Here is a 23,490-nt window from a genome sequence, read left to right on the forward strand (position 1 = left end):
ACAGTACAGACATGAAGAAATCTTGGCATCAAACAGCGTTTTCGGGGTCAGATGTGAGACAGTCAGTTAATCGTAGGATCTACCAGTTATCAGGAGGAGTCTCCATAGAGACTGTGTGTGTGTGTGTGTGTGTGTGTGTGTGTGTGTGTGTGTGTGTACCTGTGCAGAGTCCAGCTCCGTGGGCGGGGCCTCCCTCCTTCACTTGCTTGACGAAAATGGTGTCCATTGGCTCCAGACGGTTTCGCTGTCTCCCTGGTAACGAAAGAGAGAGAGAGCACACGCACCGAGGCGACTGGTCACACAGTGAGGAAGAGCAGCAGCAGCAGAGTCAGAACTAGGCCATATCACACTGGAACTGGAAATTCAACCGCAGCAACATCGTGGCACCAGTGCACATATTTCCTGAGGTTTTTTGGGGTTTTTTATTTGCACCTGTGGTTGCAAATGACAAAGATTTTCTGCTTCTGATTCACAAAAGAAATTGAAAAATTTAAATAAAAGAAGCTTAATTGTCGAGGCACAAAATTACAATGAGCTGGAACAATTAGTCACTTAATCCATTAGTTGATTGACAGAAGATTTACCAGCAACTACTTTGAGCATCAAAAATTACAAGGTCCAGCTTCTCAAAATCGAGAACGTCCTGTTTTTATGCGATAATAAATTGAATATATTCAGGTTGGGACTGTTTGTAGGAAGAAAACAAGATGCCTCTCTGAACATGAGTGAGTCCAATGAAGCACACGCAAAATTTCATCCCTCCAGTCCCTGAATAAAAGTGTCTATATTCAATATTTAAGATTCAGTGGTTTATTACCATTTCAACACAGTTGAAAGCAAAAAAAATCTGAGGTTTGATGAAGAGCAAAAGCTTTAGTTTTTCACATTGTGCCCGAGTTTGACCTGCAGACAACTCAATTATACAACTGTCAGGCTGCAAATAACAGTTATTAATCTGCCCTGTTATTTTCTCAATCGATCATTTGGAGACTGAAAAAAAAACCTGTCTAAATTTTCAGTCCATCGACTAATTGTTTTGTCTCTAAACGACTGTTTCTCACATTCATTTATACACACATATACATTATATACATTCATATATACAAGATGCCTTATTCTCGGTTCTGCATTAGCATTAGCATTGGTGTTAGCGCTTCTAAATGAAATATACATGCTTCTCCTGGTAGCCTGAGACAAATGAAAGGAAAACTTCCTCTTCTCAAAACAATGACACCCCAAACAATACATCCATCTCTCCCTTTTACAACACATCCTCTGTCCCTTCGACTCATCCTTTCAGTGACTCTACTCCGCTGTCAGACGTGTCCCGAGCTGCAGAACAGCGAGGAGAGGTCAGAGGACGCCGACGGGGCTACACGCAGGACGGGCCACGAGGGACGATGGTTTCATATGGCGTGCAGAGAAACAGCACGCCGTGCCGTGTGAAGAGCTGGTGGGCAGGCTGGAGGAAACGCAGCTAGTGAAGGCTTTATGTAAGATCACTAATCATTATGTATATCTATTTTAAAAAAGGAAGACGCAGCTGTTGAGTGACTGAGTTTGTGAGTCTGATTAAGAAAGTCAAATCGTCTTTCCCTGAGCCATAAGCCTCAGTCTCAGTTGGCCTCAGCCGCCTTTTACAGCCCACAGACTTTGAGGAAGTGCAACATCAGAGCACCCCCCCCCCTCCCCCCTCTGTTCTCTCCTCAGGGCAAGGCTAAGCATGGATGCATCTTTTCATGAATGCCCTGCTTCATGTTCACACAGCAGCAGATACATGCATTCATGACCCAGAGGTGCACGGTGCAATCAGCGGTGTGTGTATGTGTATGTATATGTGTGTGTGTATGTGTGTGTGTGTGCAGACGTGGGTTCAAAGTGTTGCTGAGGAGAAACTTCAATAAGGTGATGCTGGGGAGGAGGGATTCAAACTTGTAACATCACAGTCTCAAGCCCCTTTTTCCTTCTGTACCACTGAGGATACAGGCTGTTGTAACATTTACACGTCACCTGAAATGTCCTTTTCCTCTCTCTGATGACGAGTACGTTCAGCTACCACCATCATGTGGCCGGAAATGTCACTGCAGAGGGTTAACATTCAGGACCCGCAGCGTTTCGATTTACAGATCATCCGTATCATAATCAATCACCTACAGCATCAGCAAAGAGAGTTCAGCGGATAATTGACTGATTGATCTTTGATGTTCTGACCTTTTTTAAAACCACGCAGGGAAAATGTAACCATCACCATCAAAACTGTGATGGCGGTTAGAGAAAACGGAGGAAAGGCCTCCACAGTCAGTCTACACTGCGGTAAGTGTCACTGCATCCTCACACGTTCACTCGCTGTGAAGTCAGGTCACTGTAGAGACTGAGTGACAAGTTGTAGGAGCCTCTTTCATCCAGTAGGAGGCGATAGAGCACATGAAATGGCTCTGTGTGTTCACCTTGGTTCTGATCTCACTCGACGACCTGAGCAGCAACAAGAGTGAAACACTGCGATGATGCAACTATCCGTAACATTATTGACACAATGTCGGATGTGACTGAGGCGTGATGGAGGTACAGATGTCAACTAATAACCCCCCCCCCCCCCCCCCCCTCTACCTCCCCTCTGCAGATTCCCAATCCAGAGCCAATCTCACCGAGCTCCAACTCTGCAGCACAAATTGGATGGGGGAAGTTTCCGTGCCCCGCAGCTGGATGAACAGGATTAAATGTGGAAATCTGAAGCTTTGGACATTTTTAATGCTCCCAACTGTCTTATCAAAGCATAAACTACCGTGTGGATTAATGAAATACATCAGCACGCCCTCAGAACGATTTCGGCTGTTCCAAAACACAGGATGAGTTTCACAACCGCGGTTATTCTTGGGTGGCACTCAGGACAAACGTTGCATTGATGGACAGTAACCCACATGTATAAGGTTTTACACTTCACTCGCTGCAGCGTGTCACATGACATCATGCAGGTGCACTGACGAGCCAGAACCTGACTTAAATAATTAAACAATTTTGTTCAAACTGGATGGAACAAAGGTGAAAGCTGTTGATTGTAAATACAAAATGAAGTGTTATAAATAAGACGGCCACTAACTGTTGTGTTCATTATTTATCAATAGGCGGATTACTTATTGTTATCGTCTATAAATTGAAACAAACAAATTTCAACAACATAACTAAAAATGCAAAAAAATGCCACAATGAAACGATGATGCAACTTTTTCTATTTTCAGATTTTAAAATTTGAGACGTCTTATTGTTAAAGAATATTAAAATACTGGTTTGTCGGTTTCTGTTTTCAAACGTCACCGTGAGACGCATTTCAGTCGTATATGAACATTTCTTTTCCTTCCTGTAAGTTGCGTTCAGCTCTTCCTGGTCCGGTCGAGCAGTGACTGAGTGTCAGCGCTGCTCTTTGGCCTGGACCAGCTCTGGCTTGGCTGTCGTCCCCGGCTGCACAGCTGGGCCTGGTTGTGTGGGCCAGCTCCCCGCTCCCCCGTTGTTTTGGGTTAGATAATGTTATTCTACACAGGGCTGGGCCCGCTGCCCGCTCTCTGAATTAACCCCTGTGTAATACCTCTCTGTCCGACTCGCTGGTCTTCAGCGTTTCTCTCACTCTCACATTTGCAAACAACCACGCCCGCATACAAATGCACTGCTGCACAAACATACACCAACACCTATGCAGATGTGTTGCTTGTTCTTCGCTGCGATACTGAGAGGAAGAAGAGTTTTTTTTCTCCAACTTTCCCCCACACTTCAAACACAGAGGAGGAGGAGGAGGAGGAAGAGGAGGAGGACTGTGTGTGTGTCTTTAGATGGCTATCTATGTCAGGTCTCTTCCAGCAGAGAAATATGAAAATGTGAGGCACATGATCCTGGCACATGGATTCCCCCCCCCCCATAGTGTGGGAAGGTCAAAGCATAAATACACTTCACATAAATCCATAAACTCCCAACTTCCTTCAAAAGCACAGTGTGTTTTATTGTCAAACTTCTGCTTGAAGAAACTGAATTGCTCTGTAAGGCGGCTGAAGATGAAGCAATGAAAATAAATACTGTAATTCTGTCTTTGCTTCCTCCATTCCCATGAATCCTGTGTACAGGTCACACACACACACACACACACACACACACACACACACACACACACACACACACACACACACTAGTCCAAACACAGCTCCGCTTTGAAAGCTTAAACTACCGCTACAACACCTGTGTACCCGAATCCTGACCTCCCTGAAATACTTAACGAATCCACATCCGTGCGAACTGAGTCAACAGACTTTGTCAGATGTCGAAAGCGACGTTTAGGTGCCAGTCTGAGATGGACAGGTCTCATTTGACTGCACTCTGTAAACAGCCAGAGCTTTATGTCAGAGCCCTCAGCACACACCGGAGGAGGGTACGTCAACACGGCTTACAGCCCCTGTCTTCGCCGTTAGTGTGAAGTCAGGAGTTTGTCCTTCCATTTAAGTAAACTACTGAGAAACAGGAACAGAGTCCGATTGATACAGAAACAAAACCGATGCTTGAGAGGCGAATGTAAGAAATCTGGTAACAACACCTCTGCTGGTATTTGTTGTTTAACATAAGGAGGTAATGTGAAGGAACATTTCTAGTGAGGATCTCTAAGGTTTTCTAAAAAGATAACACAAGACACAAACAGCTGATCTAACAGTGAACTTCACTGGGGATAAAGTGACAGCTGTAATAACGTCACAAATACCTACAATGCAGTTTGACACAAATATCTAAATGTCTGCTTATTAGTCTTTTTCCAGAGCTTTCAACCACGTATGTGCAAGTTCAGTCACTTGATAACAGGTAGCTGTACATGGACAGACACAGGGGCGGCTGTAACCATTGTGTCTGTTCAAACACGATCTGTGGTGCCAGAGAGATGAGAGGAAATCACATGACGGCGACTGAACAAACCCCATCTGCTGAGGAAGAGATGTGGATGAAAGCTCAGGAAAAAAAAAAAAAAAAAGGGTAGGAAGTGGACACTGTGGGAATGTCAAATTGGCATACCTGGACTGCAATGTCTTATAATCAATCGGCTGATACTCTGATACCAGTATATCAGTGAGAGTATCAGCTGGGAAAGATGGAGGTATGATGCAGGTGAATCAACACCTCTCTCTCTCTCTCTCTCTCTCTCTCTCACAGTTTCCCAGTATAACCTTCATGAAGGAGGATTTACCGCAGAGCTGTTGCATTAGACTGCATTAGTGTTAGCTAAGTGGACTAAATACTAGCAGTAGAGTGTGTGTTTACATGTAACACCCTGCACGGCTGAATTCCTGGAGGGACGGGGGATCATTTCAAAATAAGTCACTTCCGCGACTGTAAGAGTCCGAACCTGGGAGAGACACATTACTAGATGTAGGAGCCTGACACCAACACAGCTTTACATCTGTCCACTGTTCTGCTCATCCACAACACACACACACACACACACACACACACACACACACACAAACACACACACACACACCTGGTGTTTTTTCCACCACAGTCAGGAAGGTGGTGGAGTACTTTCCATCACTTTTCTTTTCTAGGAATTCCAAATACCGAAACCCACCCAGGGGAAAGAGGATATGTACTGACATTACTCTGACCGCACTGCAAAAAAGAAAAAGAAAAAGAAAAGTTGATTCAATGTTTTGTTTTCTTTCTGTAAAACAAGCCAAACTATCTACCAAGGGAGTTAAAGTTCAACTGAGGGAACAAGTGACAAACATCTGGAGACAGATGGGGAGATTTTAGCCTAAAATACCGTCTCTTTCCTTCAAGAAATGTGTTAAAGGAGCCAAGTGGCTGTTTGTTTCTTCAAAAAGAGGGTTGAGGGTGGCGTCTGTTTCTTCAGAGCTTTACAAAAACCAAAAACACAGGAGCAAAAGTGACAGGAATGGATCGCGTGGATTGGCCAAGTCTGCGAGTGACGGCTATCGTTTTAGTAAAAAAATCCACAGCTGCCGGATAGAATTGAAAAGCTTTCTCTTTTGTCTTCCTCCAGTTGTTTCCAAAATTACCAAGAATTTAAAAAGTGGCAAATCAGCCATTGTTATCACTGAACGCTGCATGTGAGTCATGCTAGAACAGAGCGCTTGATAGGCATCTCAACAGCACAGTAACTAAGTGAGGTAAACAGACAAGTTGTGGTTGGATATTTGCCTTAAAAAAGGTTTTTATGACTCGAGTCAGGATGTTACAGCTTCTACGTGCGTGGGTGTATATCATACTAAATAAACAAGCTGTCATTTTTACAATTACTCACTCAACTTAAAAAACATCTGAGTGTAAAACACTGGTCAGGAACATGCAGCCAGAATGACATTAAAAAAAAAACCAGTATGATGTAAAAACAGTTAAATCTCATGAGTGCAGAATAAGGCCAAGAAAAGCTGAGAAACCTAAAGGACTAGTTCAACATTTTGAGAGTTAGATTTGACTATTCATATCAAATAACACCTTAAATCTCGTTTTTTAAATCTATCGAAAACGCTGAAGTTGTTTTTTCTACCAACTACCTGGAGTCTAGTCGTGTCCAGCTGTTTCCGGTCTTCGTGCTAAGCTAAGCTAAGCTAACCATGGCTGTACTAGCCCTACACACTTAATGAGCAGTTAGTGTCAATCCTCTCGTCCAACTTTAAGAAAGAAAAGCAAATTACTGCTTTAAGAAGTCATCATCCACAGTGAGGGAGCAGACAGGGAAAGAAACAAGAAGAGAGAGAGAGAGAGAGAGAGAGAGAGAGAGAGAGAGAGAGAAACTTTGGACACAGCTTTGTTAAAGAAGGTGGGGCATTTAAAAAAGCCCACTGGAGAATTCTGGGGAATTCTGTTTGCTTGTGCTGCTCTACGTTCCCTCTGCAGACGTTATGGGAACGAACCAAAACCTGACGAAAGAAAAAAAAAAAAAAAAAAAAGATGGGGGGTGGAGGGGGGAAATAAAACTGGTATCTGCAGAGAAAAGTGTTTCACATTGAATGAAAAACAAATATTTGAACAGATGGTGAAATTTTTATGTTGCTTCTCTCGCTGCGCCGAGGTACCGCAGCTTCGTGAGCACCAACTCGAAAATGCCTCATTCGGATTTTTTTGCCCCTTCGACAAAAAAAAAAAACACACACACACACACACACACACACACACACACACACACACACACAGCTGAGGAGAAAAGAGATACAGGAAGGGGAGAGACGGACAGAAGAGGAAAGGAAGTGAGATTGAGAGAGCAAGATTTGGGATAACAACCGTTTGGTATGTACACAACCGCTGTGAAAGGAAATAAACACATCCATACTTGAGACGCGCACACACACACACACACACACACACACACACACACACACACACACACACACACACACACACACACACACAAAGTAAGCCCTATCATTCCTGCCTCCACTATGAACCTACATACTGTACATCAATGTTTACGCTTGTTTATGTGTGTATCCACATCAGTGTGTGTGTGTGTGTGTGTTTTCTGGAGGTTTGAAGTGTCTCCAGCGGCAACACCCAGCTAGTCAACATGCGGTCAGCAGGCCCCCTTCTCTCCAAACACCAACAGCCTCATCACGCACTGGCCCGGAGTCAAGCAAATAAACTGCGCTGCAGCGCCCGGGAGGCTGAGGAGGCAGCAGCGAACATCACAGACGCACTCGAGCAGAATGCAACTTTTTTAATAAAACATTAAAATAAACCCAGCACATGGGATGCATTAATGGTCTGGGTCCATGTGTGTGTTCACGTGGTTTCTCCATGATGTTATGGGTGTTTTGGGGTGTGTCCCGTTCGCTATGATTGTGACCAGCAGTGTGCTCGTGCTCGGTCGTCACATGGCAACGGTGACGATTTGTAGTCAGTGATTTGTCTAGAAGCTTGGTCAGCAGTTCCTGCAGTCTGTGGCCACATGTTTCATAACAGACAGCGAATTCATTTGAGATTTAAGAAGGTCAATGATGAGTCTCAGTATTTAAGCCAACATGGACGAGAAGTCCTTGAAGTGCTAAGGAAAATTGAAGTCTACAATTCAATTACAGCAAACGAACTACGACAAACCCAATCTGCTGAGGAAGAGTAGAGCCGTGTCTCAGTCCAGGGGCGAGGGCTGCATTTAAAGACCCCGACCGCGCCCCATTTTAAAAGGCTCCTTCAAACTCAGCACGACGTGAACAGAAGAAATGTCCGAGTTCATTCTTCCTGCCAATGTATTTACCTGTTCTAACAACATGTGAAGGCTATGGAGGCCGATCTGTCTGTGCGTATGGTGCGTTCACATGCTGTTGTGAGAGCTCTGAACTTTCTGAACTCTGAAGTCTGCTGTCGGCATACATGTTTTCGGATAATTGAGTTGGAGGAAGAAACCAAACCAAAAACCAAACCAAACCTTCAGTACGAGTGAAGAACTCAACATAAACTGTTTTCACCGTTACAATATTTATAATAATGGTTTTTATTTGGTTGGTTGTTAATTTTTGTCCCTATTAGCTGCAGCTTTGCAGTAAAATTCCTGTCGTACCTGACGCTCGCTCTGCTACCTGTCAGCATCGTCACCTCTGCCCTGGTCTCTGAGCCTGCTGAGAGGCAAAGACGGATTTATGAGGGACTGGAAGCACGCCAAGTGACTTCCTGTGGCAGTGGCAGGAGGGGGGGGGGGGGGGGGGGGGGGGGGGGGCTCTTCAGGAGAGGATCATTATTCACCATGTACTGAGCTTTGCATTGAATGGTCCTCATGCACTTACGTACTACATCAGATTTAATGACACACTTACACACACACACACACACACACACACACACACTCAGTCACACCAGTTTTAAGTAAAGTCGCATACGAGAATCCAAGTCCATAAAAAGCAACAATGCGTAGCTGCACTTATTCCCTGGAGGGTTTCCTCCTGCCACAGCAGGGCCCCATGTGTGTATGTGTGTGTGTGTGTGTGTTGTTTAATGTTTTGAGGCCTGCGCTGAATGAAGAGGGTGGACGTGGAGGGGTTAAAGTGGGTGGGGAGGGGGTTAGCGTGAGGAATGTGACACCGAGGGCCAAGAGGGATGATGAGTGACACTTAGAGGAATCTCTCAATTTCCTGTTCAGATGCGTTTAAGAGTCAGATTTATCACAAAAGACCTTTCGCTCACTTTCCCTTAAAACGCTGAACTCTTCGCTCTCACCGTCCACTCATGACATAAGAATTCACGGAATCACACCTGGTGGGGGTCTCGATGCTTCACAAGCTACACAAACAGCTGAACAAAGAAAAAACTAAAAAAACTGATGCTTCTGCCAGAAATGAACCAAGCTGTTTCCAAAAGACAGATCTACCAAACACTGAGCTTAGATTAGAAAGAACGTATGTAAAGTGGGAAACATCGCCTTTGTGTCACATCACTCGAAAACAGAAAAAGCGTATATTCAAATAAAACATGTAATATATTATTTGTAGTGTGTGTGTGTGTGTGTTTGTGTGTGTGTGCACGAGTGTTCTTTGGGTTTCTATATGCGATACTGACACGAGATGTGTTAGAGGGCTGTTGGAGAAGGCTTCTAATGAAGCGCAGCAGAGCAATCCTCCTGCATTCACGCTGTGCCGCAGACGTGAGCAGAATACTGAAGGTCTGGACCGACGAGCCGGATGCTCTGAGGAATGCCGAGGCCTTGCCAAGCTCACAGCACAGCTCTGACTGCCACTCTGAAGAGCGAGGACTAAAGACTCACACACAAACAAGTGCAGCGCCACGCCGCCCGTCCGCCCGACGGAGAGCTTCACCTGCAACACGTTGATTTCACCGGCTTCAGTGCCACTCCCCGGTCTAAACGGTGCGGTTACAAAGCTATCGGTGGCTCCAAACTCCCAATACTGACTTCAAAATGCATCTATTTTAGTCTAGGAGTGAGAATACATCAGCGTAATGGGGCTGTCAATCCTAATTCAATCCCTATTCCGCACAGTTACCGAAGAATAGCTGAGACTAAATGGTTTTCTGAGCTCGTCTCACTGCAGCACCTGAGGCCCCGGCTCACACAACACATCTCTGATGCATGCGGCAATTCAAAATAAAGAAGTGCAGGTTCACACACTCACCTCGGCTGCCGTTCTCTTCATCCTGGAAGAAAAAAGAAAAAGAAAGAGACGTTTTATTTCATTTGATTAACCAGTTGTCAATTAATCAATCAGTTGATGAAGAGAAAACTAACTCCCAGCGAATTTCATAATCGATCGAACAAACCAAGCCACCAAAGAAAAAACTCTGTCAGGCGTCAGGAGCTGCCACATTCAGGCAGTAACTAATAACATCATAATTTATTATATATTTATATATTATTATAATTATTAATAAAAATCTCTTCCATAGCCATAAAAGGAGGAAGGACCATATCCACTCCACCATGAGATGAAATCTGTTTACAATAAGGATCATAATAGTGTGTTATTCATACTCCTAATCCCATTTTAAAGGCCTAAACAATTAACCAATTTATTAAAACAATAATTAACAGATTAGTTGATAATCAGAATGTGTTGCAGGACTTTCTCAGCACTGAATGAAGAATAGGAGAAGAGAGTTCATTATCATTAAACAGCTGCCTAATTGGAAAAGTAGTGGCAAAGGTCTCGTGGGGGGGGCAAGACTCATGACAGTGCAGAGCAACCAGTAGAAGAAAAAAATAAAAAAATAAGCCACTTCATAGTCGTGTTTGTGTGTTATTTCCTCAACACATAAAACCTTAATTTCCCCCAGAGCTCCAGTTAAAAATCCACACACACTCCTGCTTTAATCCACCTCCCCTCAGTGACACATATGTTCTCCGAGGATCCTTTAAGACTCCCCCGCTCCCCCGAGGCTTTTCCTTAAGAGGGCCAAGACCCTCTTCAAGCTAACCCCAATATCCTCAAACTGTGTGATTAGTCAAGAGCTCCGATCCAAGACCCTAAAAAGTAATTACAATGAAATGCGATGAATCTACAAGGATGAGGATTTCTTTTTCTTTTTTTTTTTTTTATCCTCCCCTTCGTCGGTTGGGAGTTACGTAATGGGAGTAACTGGTTAGAGTTCGTACAGTGAGTGTGGTCTGATGGATTGAAATTTAAAAGGTTTCAGTTTGAACATTTCCCAGAATCCCATCTTATGATAAGAAGACTAAGAGACAGCTGGCTGAGAGTCAGATAACATTTGCTGAGAAACAGTTTGTTTTAGTTGTAAAATTCCATATATATATATATCAATGACATTTAATGAATGAAACCCACGGTGCCAACTGCTTACGCTTATGCTAAACTCTGCTTCTTGCCAGATCTTTAAGATGCGTTCACTGCCTTAATTTTGTTTGGTATGTATCTTATGTCAGCTGAATGCAAATCCACAAGTTTCAGGGAGATAACAGAAGCACAGATGGGACTTAAAAGTGGCCAAAACAACTCTGTGATACCCAAGAAGGCCGCTGGGAGAAACTGTCTGAATACACAAATGTCTGAAAATCCTAAATGTTGTGCCATAGTTTCTCCTTCAACATGCACAACCAAAGCCAAGAGCTATAAACTCAACGTCCTATGCTAACTTTGTAGGAAATCCTTCTGTGCAAACAGAGGAGGTTGTCAAAATACACTTCACAGAAAAGTAAACCAAACTTATCCTGAATTATCACTTACAAAAACTAATACGAGGGAGGCCGCGATAAGCTTTGAGGAAGCTGTCTCGAAGCACCGGCGCGTTTTCCCATTAGAGAAGCCCTGTCGTATTTACCCAAAGCCCTTTAGTCTGTGTTAGCCTGTGCCCATTAGGAGCCGGAAGTGCTGTCACGGCAGGATTAATACCAAAGGGCAGATTGGTTCTGATGTTATCCAGAGGACGGCTGGCACAGTTCCCAGGTGGGATGACACAAGTCAGAAAAAGCCCCTGGGGAAAAAAAAAAAAAAAAAACCCTGCTGTATGACTAACACTACACATTCATATTAACCTTACACTACAACTAAAACGTTGTGTTCTGCTCAGTGACGGCCAGACACAACTGCATGGCGATCCGAAAGTGGATGTGTAGCTACAGTTACCATTTAAATAGCAGAAGTGCTACATGCTACATGCTAATTCAAACAGGTTTTGAGTACGTCGTGTGTCTATATTTAAGAAGTGACAAAATTAGGGATGAAAGTGATGATTTAATTTCATTCATTGTGAAACTACAAACACACACAAAGCTGCAGCGAGGTGTGGTCAAGCAGAAAAACCTGACGGTGTCGATACGTTCGCTGCTCGTTTGTTTGTGCCTACGATTATGTTCGGCATCGATGAATCTGCAGATTCTTTGCTCATTAACCATTTAATTGTTTGGTCTGTAAAAATTTCCCATAGCCCAAAGCGATGTCTTCATATTACTTGTTTTGTGTGACTAACAAGTAACCAGACAGGACTAAAACAAACAGGAAACATTCACACTTGAGAAACAACAACCATTGATTTTTTTATTTATTTTTTTGGCATTTCTACTTAAAAACTGACTTCAATTATTATAATCAAAACAGCTGCAGACTCATATTCTGTCGAACTCAAGAAATAATTAAGTAAAGCAACTGAATCCACTTCATGTGTCAGCGTGCAGCAACTACAACAAGTGGCGGACGGTGGTGAAACGGCTTGGGACAACAAAAAGAACAGCACTTGAGCTGATTTCTTGCACACTCACTACAAAGCAGTTCACTATGAAAGTTAGCATATATTACAAACTGTATGGGATTATTAAGTAGTATGGACTCTGCTGCCTCCAACAGCACTAAATACACCGGTGTTTGTCTGGGGCCGCGTTCAAACAGCAGCTGAAAGTCATAATTTCAACTCTGTTTTCCCCCAGTGTCACACAAATCTGCAGTTTTCTAATCACCGCAGACAATAAAAAGCTAAATGAAGTCCCCCTTTCATGATTACGATCTGGAACAGTGACCAGTAGTTATAATTTTCGGGGCCTTGACAGCGAGGCCAGAGTTAGAACGGAGGACAAGAAGCAGCAATGAAAGCAAAAACATCCAAAGTGACAGGTTTTTGGAGCGAAAATCTCGGTTCAGTGAGTTAAAAACAAAAAACGAATACCCACGTTTAACAGTTTAAACAAGTGATGCAGCTGCAGGTATGTCCGATAATCCGTTACAGTTAAAAAATAAATAAATCAACGGTATTTAAAAGCACACATCAAAATCAAGTTTCATTTCCTAAAACAAGTGGAGAAACTGCCAGTGATCTGAGATCAGTTCATCTGTTTCTAATGTAATGTCCCTTTCTGCTTAGACTTGTGTGACAGTGTCTTGAATGAAGTCAGATCCTCCTGCTGACCTCCAGCTTACATCACTTGATCCAACAAAAGCTTATTTACTCTGAAAACACAAGTGTATTTTTTTACCCAAAATTTTTCGCTTAGTTAAAGAATTACTGAGCTATAAAATTGCATCAGATGTTATGAAGCTCCGAGTGTCGTCGGAGGGGGTGAGAGGCGGTGTCGTGTCACCTTCAGAGAGTTGTGGACGGCGGACTCCGGCGGGTAGACGATGAAGTGCCGCAGCGTGAAGCCGAAGCCCTGGGAGGTTCGGCGCAGGTGAAGCGTCTTCGGCCCCGGCCAGGAGAACGGCTCCTCCTCGGCGCCGGGAGAAGCGGCGGCAGACGCCTCGCTCTGATCGCGCCCATCCTTCTGCTTGGCCTGAAAGGATGATGAACAAACAGGAATATCAGAGTTAACCTTCAGAACTTTTATTTCTAAAAGATCAGTTCAGCATTTCGTGGAAACATGACGACGAACATTTTTTATCTTTCTTTCCCTTTAAATCATCATGACTCCTCCTGAAATTTCATCTTGGGATCACTTAAGTGGGGGGTCCCGACCCCCAGGTTGGGGACCACCGCTTCAGATGATGCAGTGAAATCAAATGTGGTTGTGAAAATAATGACACACCGATTGTAAAACTGCCATTTCCACGCGTTCACAGCGCGATGAAAGAACAATCCCTCCATTGACTTCACCCCTGGTGACGGTGTAAATCAAAGAGGGTTTCGCTGAAAACAAAGCAAAGTGTGTTGTCACAGATGAAACAGCCTGTGGCTCAGCATAGATCTTATTAATCATCTTGATTTAAAAATACAAAAAGTCCCCTGTTGGAGATTCTTTCGCAGTGATCAGAGGACGGTCGGTTGTTCCTGCTGAATAACAAGGTGTCAGTTTGTGGTCAAGGTTTGTGCTTTCGGGAAACAGAGAGGAGACGAAACAAGAGAGATAATTTTTAAAAGATTAGTAATAGGGTGTTTCCTCGTGCTGCATAAATAATCGATAAGACATTCATTGTCTGTGTTTTTGTTTATGTTTGACTTGCCATCTTCTTTTTTTTTTTGCCGTCTGTCATTACAAACGCTACAACAGACTGATGTACATTTCAAGCATTTGGTTCATCGTGGGATTATTCCACTGATTAACTGTGTCATTTCCTGGACTTGCTCTGTAATTTCTTTTTTTTAGTTCACGTACATTTTTGTGCCACAGAGCTCAAAATATTCTCAGTAATAATAATCCACCAGCACATCCAGTGAGGATCAGCTTACTTTTATCACTCAGCACACCTGATATTCTTCAATGGAAACTGGTGGCAGAGGCTGAAAAAATCAAAGTCAAATCATTTAGTTCCTGTATTTTGGTTAAAATCACTGATCCCGATATGTGTCAAAATAATCAGGATTGTCATTTAAGCCACATTTGCACGGCCCTCAGCGCCACACACAACCGTACATGTGGCTTTAGTTAATGCACATTCAGAGCTATTTTGCGAGTTTGCATGATCACAGACTTATCTTCTACATTCCTACATTCCTACTGTGACTAACACAGGATAAAAACCACCTTTAAATGCTGGCGGCAAAAAACGGCTTGCGTAATGTTGCGTTCGAGCCTAAATAATACAACATATGCTCCACATCAGCCGCACAAGTCTAAATTTTAAATGTTCTGTAACGAAAAGTGTTTACAGCCACTGGAGCAACGCTGAAAATACAGTGAGTCACGACGGGGCTGCGTTCACGACCCTCAATTCCTGAAGATGATGTTACGAAGACTAAGATACACACAGCACAGGTGGTCACGTCTGAGATCTAATAGGGAGGGAGAATTATATCTTTGTTGTTTTTTCTTCAGAGTTCACCAAGATAAACTTTTTAAAATACCACACAGAATCAAATTTAATATGTTGGACAGTTGCACTAATGTGCATAAAGCTACTGTAGGATACTTTGCCACTTCCTGCACGAAGCTTCACAATAACAGCATGTTTAATGTGAATGCAGTGATCGAATGAATGAATTGAATTTTCTGCAACTTTTGCTTTGACACTTTTCATGGTTGCAGGTTGCTTTTGGTTTGTGAAAAGCAGACGGAGATGCAGAAGAAGCACAGCTCAACCTGTTTGTGAAGTCTGTATCACAACAGCAGTAATCCCACAGCGCAAACGGTGTGATTTACATCTATTAGTCCAAAACATGTCGTCTGTCGTCGTGAGGTTTCCGCATCGTAACAATGCAATTCTATGAATCTTCCAAATAATATAAATGCAGTCTGTACCATGCCTGACAAACACAAGGGTGTATGAGCCACTTGTAGTTAAGAAGTGATGTGTAGTTAGTGCACATGTAACTCAATCCTCTCACTGGCAGCACAGCACCAGATACATCATCAGTATTGCCCTGAGTCGGGGTGTGAGGATTGGGATTGGATGGGGGGATTGTGTTGGCTCGGATTTCTTCTCCAGCCTTTCCAAAGCTTTTAAACCCCCCCCCCCCCCCCCCAGATTTATCGTGACCCTAAAACATACAACAGGACATATTCTGTAACTCTTAATCACAACGCCATCGCTGAGAAAGCCACTCTGACCTCTCCCCGCTGCTGAGAGCTGTCTGAGCAGTGAGACTTCTGTCACATCCATCATCCAAGTAACGATGGAGCTGAACCACTGCACCGCAGGGCGTGCATTAGCGGTTATTGCTAACACTACCACAGTGACTCCGGGCTGTGCGAGCCTGCCAAGAGTTTCGGCCTCGGCCCAGATCTCTCTCTCCGCGAGCTCTTCTCCTACCAAAATACATCTGAGGTATGGATCCAAAACAAAGACATTCTCCCCACCGCCGCCCCTCTGGCTCACTCCCTCCACACCTCTCCTCTGCCTGTCTGGGAGCAGCAGATGTAAAGGCCTCTGGAGAGAGGGATGGGTGTTGGCTTAATGGTATGACTGGTGAAATCACCACCAATACCCAGTGGTGTGGGGCTGGAAGTGAGCCACAGTCCATAATGTAACTGAGAAAGGGGAGAGGAGAAGAGTGGGGAGTGGGGAGGAGGGGGAAAGGAGCTGACACAGTCCAAGTCAGCTGTTTGTTTTGATTAAATGCTTAAAAATGTATGTTGTATTATGCAATAGCTAAGCCATTTGGCTCAAATGCCCCATGGCTGAGGTACAAACACACACACACACACACTTTCCATCTCTATATATAACATGTTGAATTATACAGAGAGAAGCAGCAGCAGAGCACAGTGTGAGCTGCCATAGGTTCCCACAATGCCTCAGTGAGAGACGGTCATATTCAAAAAAGGTATAATACTGTAAATCTGATGCAAACAAGCTCACACACAATTACATGAAAAATACTCATCAATTATGCATGCAATCTGTTCACCACAACAGTCATCAGTGAGGGTTTGATGTGTGCGCTGCCATATGGTGCCTCAGCCTGCAGGACGGTGCATTTGCATGTCTACTCCTGCTTCTTTATGTGTGTGAGTGAATTTGAATGGCATTTACTTGTGGACTCAGCTTTTCTTCTTCACACACTTTTTCTTTTTTCTCATCGGTGAGTCACCCCTGGGTCGTCTGACCTCATGAATCTACCTCTTTCACTCCCTCTCACTCTTGCTTTTTCCTCTCCAAACATCTCTCCCTCTCTCACCACATTAGTCATCTTTATTCACTATAACATAGGAAAATACGCCTTCAGTCCCCCCCAACTTTAATCCTTCACTGAACAATGAATTCCTTCCATTAAGCCATACTACAGAAAAAAGTAATGGCATTTATTTCTATTTCTGAAGAAATTCTGAAAATGAGGCTGCAGCTGGAAAATAAACAATATCTTCCTCTGACAGCAAACGGCAAAGTGTCACTCTGAGTCCACCACAGGGAGCAATAACAATAAACGAAACCTAAAACCCCAAACACACACTCACGTTCACATTACAGAAGATATTGGTTGGTGAAACAGGACTACCCTGCTGCTGTAGAGCAGGATGACGCACACAAAATTCCTCAGATGGCACAACAAAGTGCAGCCGCCCCTCACCTCTCCTCCCTCTCTAAATGCTTCCTATGTAAACCTATATGCCTCTGCCAGAGACTGATAAAGCTTAGACACATATTTCGAGTGAGTAGGGGTCTTCCTGAACGGCCTCAAAGCTGACATTCTCAAAATGTCAAATCCAGAGGATGCTCTCCGTAACTGTCCTTACCCGAGATCGCACACAGTTCTTCCTGGAGGCTTCCCGCAGCCGAGCCCAAGAGACACTGCGGTTGGGACTGGTGAGACCCAGCTCCACTTCACCCCAGTAGGCTCTGGCCAAAAGCTGGAACCAAAGACAGTACGGCTCCGACAGGCAGCCGTCCACCCCGGCCAGCCGAGCCCAGGGACATCCCCCGGATGACGGGGAGGGAGAGAGGGAGCAGCACCCTTCGGCGTTCACGTCCACATCCCGCAGGTCGGGGTGATCCTTCAGAGGAACCGGCTTACAGCCCGGAGGGAGCCCGTTCCTCTGGGCCAGCATGGCATAGCCAAAGTCTGAGGATGGTAGGACCAGAGGTGCAGCAAAGGATGAAAACTATCCTCAAAAAATGCTCGTTGGTGTCCCTCTTCTTTTCCTCTGGGTCGTCTACTCCAAGTTTGTGGTGGCGTTCATTTTGCTGCCTTCCTCTCTTCTTCCTCAGCCCGTCCGTCCTCTGACTGTTCTGGTCTCAGCTCGGAGAAACAGGGCTGGTCCTCACGACGTCCCACAGACACATGATGTTTCCACTCAGCCGAGAGGAGCGGAGCACAGCGGCTGAGTGCACTGCAGAGAGTCCGGGCCGACTGACTAACGCACCCACCCACTCACCACACAAAACTCTCTCTGAAGTATGCACAGACACACACACACATTCACACACACACACACACGTACGTGAAGCAGCCTGAAGTGAATTCTCTTCCTTTCCTGCCTCCTTCATCTCTCTCTCTCTCTCTCTCTCTCTCTCTCTCTCTCTCTCTCTCTCTCTCTCTCTCTCTCTCTCTCTCTCTCTCTCTCTAACTCACCTCTTCCGCTGCCAACCTTTAAAAGTTTTAGCTATTGTGCGTCGGCCAACACACGTGCACACAAACAGACTCACATGTCGCTGGCTCGTCAATAAATCATACGAACAAATGAAAAGGGAGAAAGACAAGACGCACACACACTAAACAAGGCTAAGGTGGGTTTAAGTAAAAGAAGAAGAAAAAAAAAGTTTCCTAGAGAAAGAAACACAGACACCAACGAAGCTGGTTTCTGCCTGGAGACGGGAATAACTGGGATTGTTTTCACAGCCAGTTGGAGAAGTCAAGTGGGGCTAATGCAGATAAGGAGGTATATGGGTTCTGTGAAATCTAGAAGGCACAAAAAAATAAAAAAATAAATAAAAATGCACAGCCAACCCACCCACCTTCGCACGCCTGCAGCTCATCTGGCAACTACAAAGAACCTAATGCCTGTGTGGCACACATGGTGGTCAGAGAGGCGACCAGGAAGTGCATGAACACACAGCGACTCCTGTATATTTTGTGATAATTTCCTTTATTTATTTATCTATAAACATAAGGATAAGCAAAGCAACAGATGTAACGTGTATAAGGGTAGTTAAAGCTAATTCGCAGCCCCAGCCTCTGGTTCAATCTTTTTTAATTAACGGTTGTCCTCTGTAGCGAAGACAAGTTTCGGATTTCAGGGATTATTTATGCAAACCAGTCGAGATGTTGCTATGCCATTTATGATGAAGTATCCACCTTTTAATATTTAAAGGAAAGATATATTATTTATTATATAGGTTATGTCTTAAAACACTACTCACATGCCTTGACTGTGAGCCGACACCAACAGGAACAATAGGGACAACTGTGTGCGATATAACAGTTAAAAATCAACATGAGTGTGATGGTGAAACACTATCTCTGAATTACAGCGTTAATCTAAACCTCTTCCACCTCCTGGTCTTCCCTCACACTTTGCCTTGTGGCGTTACATAAGAGCCGAGCCGTGTACACGAGGGAATAAGTCCTCAATCCTTCGAGGTAAACAAACACGCTACAGAGGCTTGGCAACCGCCTCTATTTCAGGAGCAGTGAGATGTTTGGGACTCAGCCCTGATACCTTTTAGTAAATCTCTCTGGTAGAGAGCAGGGCCAAAACATCAATTTAATATTTAATCACATTTTCATCTCAGGGGCTCTCTGGAGCATTTGTGCTGCTCCAATAGCAACATCAGGCCTGTTACAAAACGATGAACACATCCACGCTCATCCGCCTTTAGTTCATTTTGCATTTCAACACCTCCTTATTCCTCCAGGGCGAAGTTATTAGTCAGACAGATTGCTGCCCCCGCCCCCCCAATCGCTTAAGTTTACTGGTTCACTTCCAACAGCAGCTAACGCACATCCGTCAGCAGTTAACGTCGCCGTGGATGAGCGGCGAAAATGTAAATACCAGTCTATTTTCGATTCTGAGGAATATTTGCCGTCCGCGACAAGCAGCGACCGTGAAGACAACATCAGGAGCGCAGCGGTGGAATGTTCCCCTTCTCAGCGTTTTGGGTTATGAGCATCTTGTTACCACATTCACCCAGCTCAATATAGCATGTGGTATTCTGTACGGAAAAGACGATGGCGGAAATAGAAGCCGCCGCCGAACAAACCAACCGCCGGTCGAGAACACTTGACTTGTGGAAACCAAAAAAGAACAAGGATTAAGTCTCACAAGAACAGTCGTACATGAAGAACCATAAACAGTCTGCTGCGTTCATTTTACAACCAAACCATTACAAGCCTACATTACATATTAGAGGTACAATACTTCTTATCTCCACTAATGCGTTTCAGACAGAAACCACATCAAATATACAAATATATATATATACAAATATATATATATATTATATTATATTATATGTGTCTCTGAATTCCTGCAAATCTAAAACACATGATAAGAAAAAAGATCCTTGAGTGGAACTCCTGTTGGCTAAGACGTGGGATTTGGTGCCATGCAGACACAAAAAAATGAGACGTGCCGCCCAGAAATATTATGCTGTTGCCGTGGGCAACAAACCAGACCACAACAATGTCGGCCACTGGACTGTGGGCCGCTTGTGTGATTTCAAGGTTTGCGTCTGTGTGTGTGTGTGTGTGTGTGTGTGTGTGTGTGTGTGTGTGTGTGTTTGTCTATAGATCAGTGTGTCACGAAGGCCAGCGAGGAGTGTTGAGGTGATTTGAAAGACTTGAAACTGGCGATCCATCTCACTTCCTCGGACTTCCTTTGAAGCGAACCAACGCCGGGGTCGATAATTATCCTGCGGGCTTGCGGATGGACACGCTTGCTACGGCTCGATGTGCAAACACAGAGCAAAAATCTGAAAGGTAGGATTTATGTGAGTGTGTGTTCTGGGTTTGGCTGTGTTCAGTTTGTTTTACTGGTGGTGGTGGTGGGGGGAAACTGGGTCACACTTTCATGTCTGGGCAGAACTGATACAGTTTTTAGGATAACGCAGGTCATCTTCTGCATGTAAGCCGAAGACTCGTGTTCTGACTGTTTAGGCACATTCTAGGTAAGATGTCGAAGGTGTAAATGCTCCTATCTCTCCAGACACACGTATCATCTGTGCAGCAGTAAGCAAGAGAAACAGCCACTTACCCGGGTCTGTCCCTGCGATAATAGCAGATGAAGTTGCACTGAAATTAACTGTCGCTGGAGCGGCTCCCAGTAGTTTAAACACATGGTGATTACAGAAGCCTTTATCTGATCCACAATTTAGTTGAAAACTCAATGATATGTGTGAGCGAGTGAGTGGGCAGTGGGTGAGGGAGAGAAAAATTCTCAGCTGCTCGTAAGGCCACAGAACCGATTCAGCCATGTGTTTTTGTTAGTTTCGTTTTGTGTTGTATTAAGATATTTGAACAAAGATGCATGTTTGATGCTAAAAGGATATTAAAGGTCCTGTATTTTATTTGAAGTGTTGATCCATAAGAAGATATATTAGTGGTTTTAAGTGCCAAAAAAACATCTCAGTGTAGTTTTACATCTCCTCTCTCAGGCTTCTCTCTGGAGCTCTAGCGACAACAGGTCGGTGAGCCAATCAGAAGAGAGGAGGCTCTGAGCCTCTCTTCTGATTGGCTGACTGTTTTCCGAGTGATCCAATAAAAATATAGCAGATTACAGGTGAAACACTCAGAAAAAAACAAATCCTGCAAGGTTGAGTGTTGGGTCAAGGTGCGCTGGGATTGGGGGCATAGCTGAGAGCGGTGACTGCTTTGTTGTGACATCACAAAGTTACAGGAAGTCCTGACGGCTGGTTTTAAAGCTCAGCTTCTGAATACAGGCTGTGTGCATTTCTCTGTGGACTGAACTTTGATACTTTCACAGTATCAATATAGAACCTAGACCTGCTTTATAATCAAAAATACACTTTCCATTAATGATTGATCAGCTGATTGTTTTTAGATTCACTGATTCATTCAGAAAATGACCCTATGCAATTTCCCACAGCCTCACATTGTTTATTTTGGTTGTCAAACGCTGACGAAACCCAAATGTTTTAAATTCAACTTTGCTACACCACAGATAGAAGCAGCAACAGGTTAATGGGATGATGTCCATGTTCACTCACACACACACACACTCACACACACACACACACACACACACACACACACACACACACACACACACACACACACACACACACACACTTAACTGGCCACAGCTCTTTAACACCAGCCAGGAAAATGCTTTGAAGAACTTTATGAGATTACACAGAGGTGTAAATTGTGAACATTGCTGTCCGTCCAAGAAAAGCAGCAACAACAAATAACACCAGTGTGGTCCAGTTGATAAAATCAACTGAAGCGCGGCCACAGACGCCTGTGAAATTCTACCAACGGGTGTAGAAGGCAGAGGGTGTCCTCCATTGTTGTTGCACCGTTACCACTCACCGCTGGGCCCAGCACAGTGCAAAGTTGGTCTTGGAGCCCCCCCCCCCGCTGATAAATGGCTTTTGTGGCTTCACACAACATCACATGCAGGGCCAAAGGCAACATCCAGACTGCGGCTGTGGTGAAATAAAGACAAGGATGGAGAAATTGACAAGGCTATTTTTATGGATTGGTTTTTTTTTGGGGGGGGGGGGGGGGGGGTTTTAAAGACCACTCATCAGTTTTTAAGCTGAAATCACATTAATGCTGAAACACCAAAACACACAAGTCCAGTTTGTGGCTTTGGAAAGAAGCAAAACTGGTGAGAGGAAAAGTTCCTGTTCTGTCTTTTACATTTAAGCGACTTCGTGCGCCAACGCTCGCCGCAGAAACATCCTCAAAATCCCCCCAAAAAAACAAAAAATCCAAACTTGCAGCCAAAATTGTATTTCCCTGAGTTGTGAAACTTGTTTCAGATGTTTACATTTATGGAGAACACAACACAATGGAAACCAGGCTGTTTTCATGACGCTGTTGCATTTTAATCCACTCAAATCTTGGAGTCGAGGATTTATTAGATGATTATCTGCAGCTCTGATTTGTGTAACAAAAGAAAAAAAAAAGAAAAAAGGGGTGGGGGGGGTCGTCGGTAAGCAGCTGACAGGATCTCTGGACGGGGATTAAAGACACAAGGCACCGACAGGGCTCTGAAAACTACAATGAGTAATTTTGAAGTCTTCAATTGGTCCTTGTGTGTGACCAACTTTATGTATCTGCGGCTGTGAACATGTGTGTGTGTGTGAGTGAGTGTGAGACTGTGTGTGGTACACAGAGCCAGAAGAAAAGAGAAAGTCTTGCAGGAGGATTAGGCTCGATTCGGGGGTGGCTTTTCAGGACTCCTGGCGGGTGTAAGATCTAATCTGGACATGCTGCATCTGGGCTCCGCGAGGTATGGCTTACTGTAACAAAGGACTGGCTAATGAGGGCCAGGGAACAGACTGCTCCGACTACGCGCCCACACCACTGCACACCCATAAAGCCCTTCTTCATACAGGCCCTCAGGGGGGGGTATGAGGGGGTATGAACCCCACAATCGACTACCCTGAAGAGGGAGCGGACTGAGAGCAGAGCCCATCAGGCAGACACCGGAGCGGACAGATCTCGTTTCAGGCTGATAATCTTGGGTGTAGGAGGCAATGGGTTGGAGTCAGGAAC

General features: G+C 44.4%; 1 protein-coding gene across 5 annotated transcripts in view; it reads right to left on the minus strand.

Annotated features, from left to right (window-relative positions):
- Window positions 1–23,490, minus strand: part of LOC130160903 (rho GTPase-activating protein 21-like) — a 76,142-nt gene that overhangs the window by 24,432 nt on the left and 28,220 nt on the right. For 2 of the 5 annotated variants that reach the window (XM_056363685.1, XM_056363684.1), the window contains exons 1-4: window positions 17,543–18,223; window positions 13,517–13,705; window positions 10,107–10,128; window positions 160–252 (exon numbers count right to left, since the gene is read on the minus strand). In XM_056363685.1, coding sequence (XP_056219660.1) covers window positions 160–252; window positions 10,107–10,128; window positions 13,517–13,705; window positions 17,543–17,854 — 616 coding nt within the window. In that variant the 5' untranslated portion in view covers window positions 17,855–18,223. Of the gene's footprint in view, window positions 1–159; window positions 253–10,106; window positions 10,129–13,516; window positions 13,706–17,542; window positions 18,225–23,490 lie in introns of those variants that run through there. The other 3 variants (XM_056363688.1, XM_056363687.1, XM_056363686.1) reach the window with 2 other exon arrangements.

The sequence above is a fragment of the Seriola aureovittata genome, chromosome 20 (genome assembly GCF_021018895.1).
Source record: "Seriola aureovittata isolate HTS-2021-v1 ecotype China chromosome 20, ASM2101889v1, whole genome shotgun sequence".
Classification (NCBI taxonomy): Eukaryota; Metazoa; Chordata; class Actinopteri; order Carangiformes; family Carangidae; genus Seriola; species Seriola aureovittata.